The 10,800-nt window shown below is 35.4% G+C and overlaps 1 protein-coding gene across 6 annotated transcripts; it reads right to left on the bottom strand.

The window, feature by feature from the left end:
• Positions 1 to 1,020: 1,020 nt before the first annotated feature.
• LOC309381867 (C-C chemokine receptor type 5-like) lies at positions 1,021 to 10,416 on the bottom strand. Of its 6 annotated transcripts, none has more exons than XM_081933167.1 (3): positions 10,322 to 10,416; positions 4,106 to 4,216; positions 1,021 to 2,991 (listed from the first exon to the last, which is right to left on the bottom strand). In XM_081933167.1, the coding sequence occupies exon 3, from the start codon at positions 2,974 to 2,976 to the stop codon at positions 1,915 to 1,917; it is 1,062 nt and encodes a 353-aa protein (XP_081789293.1). In that variant the 5' UTR covers positions 2,977 to 2,991; positions 4,106 to 4,216; positions 10,322 to 10,416; the 3' UTR covers positions 1,021 to 1,914. The 6 variants fall into 6 exon arrangements, with proteins under 6 accessions (XP_081789293.1, XP_081789290.1, XP_081789289.1 ...); XM_081933164.1 differs by having other exon boundaries at positions 4,106 to 4,243; positions 9,989 to 10,393; XM_081933163.1 differs by having other exon boundaries at positions 9,989 to 10,393.
• Positions 10,417 to 10,800: the final 384 nt, after the last annotated feature.

Genomic DNA, 10,800 nt, shown 5'->3' with positions numbered 1-10,800 from the left:
GACAGTTACATTGCATCCCTAAAGGGAAGGCTCTTGAAGTCAAGGACTACATGTATATAAATGGATGGAGGGATGGATGGAGGGATGAGGGAGGGAGGGAGAAAGAGAAGGGGGCAGGAAAGAGGCGGGCGGGAAGGAAGGAAGGAAGGAAGGAAGGAAGGAAGGAAGGAAGGAAGGAAGGAAGGAAGGAATTTCTCCCATATGGTCTCTCCACACCATATAGATAATGATACCAGTAGATGTTGATCTACTGTGCAGGGGATTCTGGGATGTGATGGCTGAAGCATTCCTTAAAAAAATGAAATTGTTGGATGTCAATACTAATTTAGCTGTAAATTGGATTATATGTTTACATCTATTTAGCTTAATGATTGAGCAAAAGTCTATATACTGTAAGGAAGAACATATTATCCACATTTCTATTTGGTATTCTTTTGTGCATTTGATATTTTTCTAAGCTGAAAAGATCCAAATGTTACTATTTTTCCTCATTGATTATGCTTTTTGCAGCATGCTGAATGTGTCTCTGACCAGAATTGTACAATATTGGAAATGTGAGTGTATTATTGATGTTCTCAGACCAAAGAAAATTCTAGAATAATTGTTGGGTAAATGGTAGTGGAAGTCATTCTTAATAGAGAAATATTTAATTTAAGTTATACTGAAACCTTATAAGTATTTTGGAGAATCCTAATTTCACTTAGAGTCTTCCATGGCTTCTTGAAATTGTCTTCTAAAGTTGAACTGTTTTCCCTATTGGATAGGGCAGGGGTGGGGAACTGTGGCTCTTTTGCGACTTGTGGACTTCAACTCCCAGAATTCCTGAGGCAGCTATGTTGGTTCTGGAATTCTGGGAGTTGAAGTCCACAAGTCGCAAAAGAGCCACAGTTCCCCACCCCTGGGATAGGGGAATGTTATAATGTAATGTCATGTTATAATGGAATGAGCTACCCCAATGTCCCATATATGATCCATGAACCTATGAAATAAAAATGTCAAGAACCCAGAATTTGAGCAAGCAATATTTAATTAATTAAAATTAACACCAAACCACCTTGTATAGTTCAATTTCTAACTAGTAGCTGTTGTCTTACCAGGAAAGTATGGGCAGAATTTCAATCTTGATGAAATTAGAGAAGAGGAAGTCTTGCTTTTACAAGGAACTGCGGCATAATAAATGTCACTGAACTAACCTACATATTCATATTGTATTAGAATTAGTAAACATATGTCCTGCTGCAAAAGATGCTTGAAACTTATCTCAAATGCAATCAAATATAATATGCTTTGCCCAAGAAAGGCTTTTTTTCTCTTATTGCAAAATGATTATTACATTTATAATTATTCAACTGACATTATATGAACATTGATATATGGTTTGGTTTGTGAATTAACATAGCAAAACAAATCTTTATCCATACCTTTCAACATACCTTTTCACATCAAAGTTGTATTGATTCCTTTGAGAGGAGTTTCTTAAATCCAGTACAGATAGTCCTCGACTTGCAACTGTTCATTTAATGACCCTTTTGAAGTTACAGTGGCACTCAAAAAAGTGATTTATGACCATTTTTGACACTTATGACTATTGTAGCATCCCCATGATCAAAATTCAGATACTTGGCAACTGATTCATATTTAAGATGGTTTCAGTGTTTCTGGGTCATATGATCCCCCTTTGCCAACTTCTGACAAGTAAAGTCAATGGAGAAGCCAGAACTTAACAACTGCAGTGATTTACTTAACTGTGGCAAGAAAGATTGTTAAATGGGGCAAAACTTACTTAACAAATGTCTCATTCAGCAATAGAAATGTGGTCTCAGTTGTGGTCATAAGTTGAGGACTACCTGTATTGCAAAGGTCCATAAAAATGCACCAATAAAAATCACTCAATTTTTCCCCTAAAGATATGCTTTATAAGACTGCTGAAATGTCTTGCTCTCCAGTAGAATGGGAGTACGTGGAACTGGCCCGTTCCAAAGGCTCTCGATACAGAAAGATACAGTATTTTGAGAGACGGTGACCACCATGTTTTCGGAAAAAGGTAATAGTATATTTTCTAAATTTCTCACCAGCAAAAGCATAGATCACAGGATTGATACAGCAATGAGCTATTGCAAGTGTTTCAGTAATTTGACTTGCTATACCGATACCGCTTAACCTGCTGCAGTTATCCATTTGAAACAAGTGGATCAGAAGAACAATATTGTATGGGGCCCAGAAAAGGAAATAAACAATCATTATGATAAAAATAAGCCTGACTGCTTTGTTCTTCTTCTCATTTCTGCATCTCAACAAAGTGTTTATGATGCATGCATAGCAGAAAGTCATAACCATCATTGGAAAAATCAAGCCTATGAAGTTCACTTCCAGTGTAAAGAACAAGTTCCATGCAACGTGACTTTGAGGAGGAAAATGAAAAGAGCATGTTATCCTACCATTTTGTTCTTCTACCATAGGAAAGATTATTCCTGGTGAACAGGCTAGAATTGCTAGGCCCCAGGTAATAATGCTTGTGATGATGCCATAGAATACTGTTCTGGCTTTTAATGCAAACACTGCATAGACTATGGCTAAATACCTATCAATAGTCAAGAGGATTATGAAAAAGCTTCCACTGTAGAAGCTTAAAAAATAGATTCCAGAAATAATTTTACACATTGCATCTCCAAATACCCATTCATCTCCTGCATAATGAATCCGAAATGGCATTGAGAAAATGAAAAGCAAATCAGAAATGGCTAAATTTAATAGGTATATATCAGTCATACTCTTGAATTTCTTATATTTGATTAGAATCAGTACAACTAGCATGTTACCCAAAAGACCAAAGATGAATATCAAAGAATAAAGGGTTGGCAGGATATTGGAACCAAATTTTTGGACAGCCTTTGCTTGGCATGGTGTTGCCATATCATTGTAGTCATATTCAGTGGTGGTAGATACTTCATTTGTTCCATTTATTAGATTGTCCATCTTGTTCCCTGGTTACTGAAAAAGACAGAGTTGTTTACTATTAAAGGGAGACAAAGCAAAGCTTTTAAAAATATTGGAAACATATAATAGTAACAATGCCATATTGATTTCCATATATAAGAGAACACACTGAATTTAATCAGGGAAAGAAAAGATAACCTTTCATCTTCATAAATGTTACCGTATCTGAGATGGAAAATTGACTCACTGAAGATTTGCATCTGCTAGAACTTGACTAATCCATTGTGCCCATTAAAAACAGTTTTATTTTTGGAAATGCAACAAAATAGTGAAAGCTCTATATATGCTAATAGATCTGTAATATGTCTTACACTCATGTAAATACATTAAATGGGAGTTAACTTTCCAAAATCTTGGATCCCAAGCAATGAATTCATTTAACAAAAAGTCAAACCAGGTTTCACGGGATATTAGTCACAGAAGATTTTCATATTTTTACATTAAATTTACATAAAATATTTGAAGCGTGTCCATTTTAAATCCTATTATTTATTACTTATTAAATCCTTCTACTATCAAAGGAGCAGCTTATATAGCCCTATGGCTGAAATGTGTTTGGAAAGTAACTGAGAAGAATGTGAATCGGAATGAAAACTTGATTTCCCACAGGTTCCAATGGATTCCAATAGAAGCAGTCCTGGGAATAGTGGATTTTCTTGAACTACATACACTATTTTCTGACTCGCCATTTATTTATTTTAGGTTTTTATTGTGAAGCGAAGCTTCATAATAATATCAGGGTTCCCATTTTGTAAAGCAATGCTACTATTTTCATTCTCCAAACGTTCAGAAGCAAGTTGATGATTGATAGTGAAACCAATCAGATCAGCTTCTTTTCCACCTTATCTTATTTCGAATTCTGAAGAACTAGAAATGTCGCAGTCCTTTTTGCCTTGACAAAGTTCTTGATTAATATGAATAATGATTCTGCATTGTTTTCACAAATTAGAATAGTTATTTTTATTTGTTATCATCACCTTAACTAATCAATGCCAGAATATATATTAATAAGGGAATATAAATTAAAAAAAAGAAATGAAGGAGCTATCACATAAAAATATGTTTTATGTTCTTTCATAAAACATATTTATGCTTCAATGTTACTTACCTAACTTTTCCAATGGAACTTTTATTACTGTTAGACTTTCAAGAACGACATATCCCTGTGGCAGGAGTTAACTGAAGAAAATAGTCACAAAGTCTTGCATGTACATGTTCCCTGAGGAATGAAAGAGAACAACATCATCTGATGTTGGAGGGAGAACAGAGTTTTAAAACAGAATTAGGGAAACTGAGGACATTCAGAAATATCTCTATATTAATAGTACAATTATACTATGCTCAAAGTCTTTAGGGATTCAGCAGTCATAATAATAATACTTCCATATATTATTATTGTACGATAATAAAGTTGCAACTGCAACAGAAAGATGATGAAGAAAAAAGAGCAGTGAAATAATATCTGAAGATCACAGAAGATCCACTGAAGCTTCTATACTATGAAGGCTTACAAAGCTAAAGAAATCAAACTGGGCTATAGGTAAGATCAAATGAAGAAACAGAAAAAGACATGCTAATGCAAAGTATTACATGGCCCTTACATAAAGAAAATTGTAGGCAAAGCACATACTAATCCCTGACAATGGCTAAGAGCAGAAAAGTTGAAGAAAGACACAGAAGTATAATTGTGGTTGCATAAGACAATGCTCTAAGAATAAATGTATACAAAGCCAGAACTGAGAAGACAGAAACAGACAACTGCCACCTTTGCAAAGAAATAGAAGAAACAGTAAATCACCTGTATACATGCTGCAAAATATCACACAAGGCGGCAGCATAACAAAGTAGCAACAGTAGTTGCAAGGAATATCATTTGACTAAGAATTGGTAAGACCCCAAAATAGACAAAGTAATAGAAAACAAAGCAGCTAAAGTGTTTGGAACTTTTGAATTCAAATAGAGCAATATCTGCCATGTAACACCCAAAACTTAATAATTGTCTTGATAAGAAAGACAAAAACGTCTGGGTATTGGACATGGTAGTCACTGAAGATAGGAGAATAGAAAAGAAAGAACCAGAAAAAAATCATAAAATATAAAAATCTACAAATAGAAGTAGAAATACATGACAAAAAACCGTAGTAATAGTAATAGGTGCCTTGGATGCAATTCAAAACCATCTGGCATACTACCTAAATACCATCAGCATTGACAAAATCACTGTCACTCAGTTGCAAAAGGCAGCTTTACTTGGAACAGCTTATATCTTGCAATGAAAAGTTTTATAATATTAAATAATATCTACCTATCCAAGATCCTTGAGAAAGATTTGATATGTGTACAACACACCAAATCCAGCCTAAACATCTATCTAACTGCAACAATCAATAATAGTAATAATAATAGTAGTAAGACCAAAAAAAGCAACTTATACCTGAGTTTAATTGTAGAATCATTATGTAAAGATCTCCAGATTTTGTAATTAACATGATATGCAGAGAATTATTCTGCAATTGCATGTGGTCATCAGAATTTAATTGCCTACATTTTAGCATGTGATCTAGTTGCTTTATCTGTGGACAAAGCCATTCCACCTATTAGTTTCTGAGAACTCTATCTGTACAATTGAACCACAAATTAAGAAGCAAAGAGGAGGAGCAGTGCAAGGTCTGAATCATGTCTGAATCATGGGGAAATGAGACCTGGAGAAAAGGAGATGCCTTTCCTCCCTCCCTCCCTCCCTCCCTCCCTTCCCTTCTACTTTTGCCAAATTCAGAGGAGCTCTGCCAGTTGTAGCTATTGAGAAATAGGACAAAATATGACACACAGAACATTTCTTCATTGCCATAGCTTTCAGTTAACACTACTGGAAAGCTGCTCAGGTAGACTTCACTGCAATGTGGCATTCTGGGAAGCTAGAACCAATGTTAAGAGCTGTTGAATTACAAGAAATATTAGGGAATAAGATGCTTCAAGTTTATCAGGAATAATAAGCAACAGCAATGCATAAGAAGAAGGGACAAATATCAGCTTGTTTCATTCCTTTCTGGCTGCTAGAACTCCTTGAAAATCTCAATGTGTACCAAATAACTAGACTGCCTCCTGCTCTGAACTTGTAATGGAAGCAACCCATCCCATAGCAACTGGGAGCCAGCTGAGGCCCACTAAGCCTGTTTACATCTAGCAGCAAGTGTGAATGGCCGGAAAAACAGCTGCAGCTGGAACTCCCCTTCTTGTCATACTGAGTTTTCAAGACTCAAATGTGCAAATACTTGTCATAAAGGAAATTCAGTACATTGTCACTGTTTTTCTGTTTATTGCAGCTGATAAGGTGGGAGAAGACATAGAAATGATTTGACATTTTCAGTAGAGAAAAAGCAAAAGGTTGAGAAAGGCTGAACAGTCCATATCAAGATATTTTTAATTAGAATTTATAGAGGGGGGAGGGAGGACAATTTCAGGACAATTGTTTCTGCAAAATTATTGAAATTTCCTTTATTTATTTAAGTAAAATTATGTATCTCAGGGTATGTTAAGAGGAAGAAGCAGATTCATTCCATATTTAGAGAAATGCATGTTCCACTTGCCCATTTCCTACGAGGCTGCCTGTGGGGAGTAAGAGTGACTCATCTTTCCTATATGCAAAGGTCACTGAGCTGGAATGCCATCCCATATTTTTCCTCCCATTTCTATAGCTGGGTCAGGAGCAGCCCTCCCTTAAAGCAGTGTGGTCTGAGTGCAGTACTGAATGGAGAGGTATGTTAGATGTGAAACTATTCTTTGCTAGAAGGATTATTATTGTCTATGAAATTTGGATTCATCTGTCTATCCTTGCAAGGTGTCTTCTGAAGCGAGACATTTATTGACAGAATTGCAGGTACATCATTACTAGGGGAATAGCAAAAAATGATCTGAGAAGGAAGATCCAGACTTTGATCAGGGCACACCTATACTTGGATTATTTGCCAGTCAGAAAGAAGCTCCAGGGTACTATGAGCACTGGGAAAATAAGTCAATGTAATTCTAGTTCAGCTGCAATGTAGTTGAAAGTGCTGTTTATTGCTGTCAAAAGTTGTGGATACTTCATCATTGAAGGTTTTTAAGAAGAGACTGCACAATCATTTGTCTGAAATGGTATAGGGCAGGGCTGTCAAACTCCTGGCCTATGGGGCAGATGCATCACGTGCTGGCAACTCCCATGCCCGGTTTAGCGAAGGGGGGAAAAGTCCTGATATATCACGTGATGTCGCCGTAACATTGTGAGTTTGACAGCCCTGATATAGGGTGTCCTGCTTGAGCAGGGGGTTGAACTGGAAGACCTCCAAGGTCCCTACCAGTTCTATTCTGATTGATTGGTTTAGGGTTTTGCTCTGTTTTAATTTTTCAAACGGAATGGCTTTGTATTTCCTTTGAAAAAAAATCTCCCCTTACTTCTTTTCCCAGCTCCTGAGTGCTACACAGATATGCAAACAACAAACCAAACAAAATCTAACTACAGAGGTCACATGCAATCTGCCAGCATTGTTTTCTCACTTCTGCAGTTCAGTCCAGTGGAGCCTTTATAGAATTTGGGGAGTATTGGAAAATATAAAAGCCTCTTTTGCATTAAGGAAAGGAGCAAAATTGGAGTACCTAAGGAAAAATAGATGCTTTGAGCTTTCAGATGTATATTTGAACTTATCCCCCAACACACTTGGTCCCGTGCTGGTTTCTCAATAAAAGTCTCTGCTAAACAAGTCTATTTTAACAGCCTTCCTAAAGGACATTTGGAAAAATCACTAGCCAATATGTCCCAGAAAGTCTGGTGCGTGCCTTGTGTGGTCAGTAGTCATACTACTCTGTTAAGAATAATGCTGAGGAGGAAGGCTATGAAGAAATCTGTTTTGAAGGGCAAAATAATTTGAAGCACATTTCTCCTGGAACTGAGCAGTTTCTTCCACAATTGCTGCCGAAGTCTTGATGAAAAGATACATTTGGTTTAATGTTCAAACAAGGGCCACATCTGCACCCATAATTTGTCCTTTGAATCTACATCACTGCACTACTATCTGCCAGATTCCCAACTCTGCTTTTTCCATTTAGTAACGCAAGCGAAGTGAATGCAGAGAAATTGGTGAGAGCTTTGCCAGTTTCCATCTTCTCTCTATTCATAAGAAGAAAGAGCCAGGATACTGTTTCTTTTCTTTTTCATGAATCCCGTTCAATTTGCTTTTAAAAGTTTGGGGAATGAAAAGAATGGTAATGTGGAGCTGCCCTAAAATGATATTCCTATCACTTGCATTGGAAAACGGTTTTGAAAGGTAAAAACAAGGAAGGAAGCAAGAATAAGAACAACTCCAAAGGTTCCCCACCCAAATTAGAAGCATATTCAAAGACCAAGTGATGCAAGCATTTTTAAACTCATAAGTAGTAACTTCAAAATAAATTAGCTCTGAAGATGATTCAGTGACTTTATAGTTTAAAGATGGAGAGTCTGAGGTCCTTCAGATACTGTTGAACTAAGATCCCAGCACAGCTCACCACTGAACATACACTTTGAGTCATCCAGGTTTTACAGTTCAGCGACAGCTGCGCCTATTTTAGTGGGGCCCTTGTGAATTTTCTGATAGTTCTAATTCTCAACCACTGCATAAATTGAATTAAAAACCAGTCCCTGCATTACAAAGAATCTGAAGGTGCAGCTAATCAGCTAAGGCTAGATTATTGCTGTCTGGATGGATGGGTGGGGACAGTTAACCTCATCTAATACTTTCTATAAGCATCATTGTCCTCCTTTAGTTTCTTCCATACTAATAGTTTCATGTATATAGGAAACTTGGCATATTATTTAGTATGCATAAATGTAAACTTAAGCCTGCAGAAGTCTTCTTGTTTAACAAGTAGCATTTATGGCAGAAGTAGGTAACAATTTTGGGCTGGTAGACAAATTGGAATTTTGGAATATGTTGTAGGGATAAGTACAAAATGGATGCCATGGGTAGGGCTCATCTATTAACAGACTCTGATTATCATAGCAAAATAGAAGCCAGTCAGAAAACCATCATTTACCAAAAAGAACCTGATGAAATTATTCTGTATTATTTTTGTTGCTTCTAATAATTTGTCTTTTCTAGAAAAACTTTTAAACAACGCACTAAACAATTCTTTGTGAGTCTGAATGGCATCCTTATAAAAATAATATTAATGATTGTATATCTTTGTGTTCCTACTTATTTATTAAATTAAGTTAAATTAAATTACACTTCATTACAGTTACATGAAAGTCTGGAAGAGCATAAAACTGTTTTCAGATATCCATAAGCAGTATGTTTGATAGACCAGTAATAATTTATTTTATTCCCATTTATCTGAAATTATAAAAAAAAAAATCCCCTCTGTGTATATATATTCACACATTTATATATTACAAGGCTGGGACCTCTCAGAGTTTTACTCCAACAGCATCTTTGAAAAAGCCTGCATCAAACCCAAGAAAACTATTCTTTTCCATATAGAAACCAGTTTTATCTCACAGCATAACATTCTCATTTAAATTACTATAAACAGGTTATTATCCAGTATATGTAGATATTTCTACTATAAAGCCATGAACAGATTCAAATTTTACAACATTACAAAAAAAAATTTCATATGGGTAAATTAATGTTGTTTTTTCTCAAATTTCAATAACTTGAATGACTGTTATTTAGAACTAATATTGTTGATCTATCAGCATTCTCTTCTTTAGTTGTCCACAAAACAGAGTAGAGAAGAATTACTGTGCACAGACAATCATTTATATTCAGTCAAACTTCTGAAATGCAAACATAGCCAAAGATGTATACATTTAAAAAGCATGGCATGAAGAGTTGTTGTTTTTGAAACTCAACATTTCCCTTCAAGCTTTATCTTCTATCATGCTTTTAGCAGGGTTTGTAATTGCAGATGTGAATATATTTTATTCATATTTGTTCTCTAAATTTTTGTGCTATAATAAAATAAATTGACTTACCAGTTTAAAAACTTTTAAAAGGTGATCTTGACAGGATCATTCTTTTTTGTTAGGTACATTATAAATTAAAGAAAAAAGATACATAAGGCAAAAAATAAAATACTATCTCTCTGTAAAACTAAGGATTGTTCAAATTCTGCAAACCGTTAGCCAAGAAAGTATATCTTTTATTTAAAAAAATTAAGAATCAGTTCCTTTCTTCTAAAAATAATACCCTTTTCTGATTGGCAATTTCCCATCTGTTTCTTCTATATTTATTTATATCCCAACTGTATTAGTCTTACATATAACTTAAAGTAGAACATATATCCAATATATCTTTATTTTCCTCACAGCAACAATCCTGTGAGCTGAGTTGGGCTGAGAGAATGTGACAGATCACACAGCTATCTTTCATGCCAAAGATGAACTAAACTCAAGAGTTTCACAGTTTCACCCAAGTCTGTAGATGTCATTGCACAATTACAGTGCGAAGTGTCAAAATACACCCCAAAGCTCTTACCATCGCCACACATACATACACACACACTACTAATTTTCAGATAAGAAATGTGCTATTGTTTTTTCCGGTTGTATGGATTAGTATCTATAATATCAGAAGTTAAGATTTTACTCAATTTGCTTTTCAGAATACACAGATGTATTCTAGTACCGACTAGAATATTTACTCGTGTTTCTGATAGCAAGATTCCAGGTCAATGCTAGATAGGTCTGAATATCAAAATTGAAGAAAATGATTCTAACTATCTGTTGAGTTATTGCTTTCCTTTCTGGTCGTTGGAGAATCAAATGAATGATATACATATCCCTAG

The sequence above is a fragment of the Natrix helvetica genome, assembly GCF_964273705.1.
Source record: "Natrix helvetica genome assembly, chromosome: Z".
NCBI lineage: Eukaryota > Metazoa > Chordata > Lepidosauria > Squamata > Natricidae > Natrix > Natrix helvetica.
Note: the sequence above shows the minus strand (reverse complement) of the source record. Positions and strands in the feature narration are given on the sequence as shown.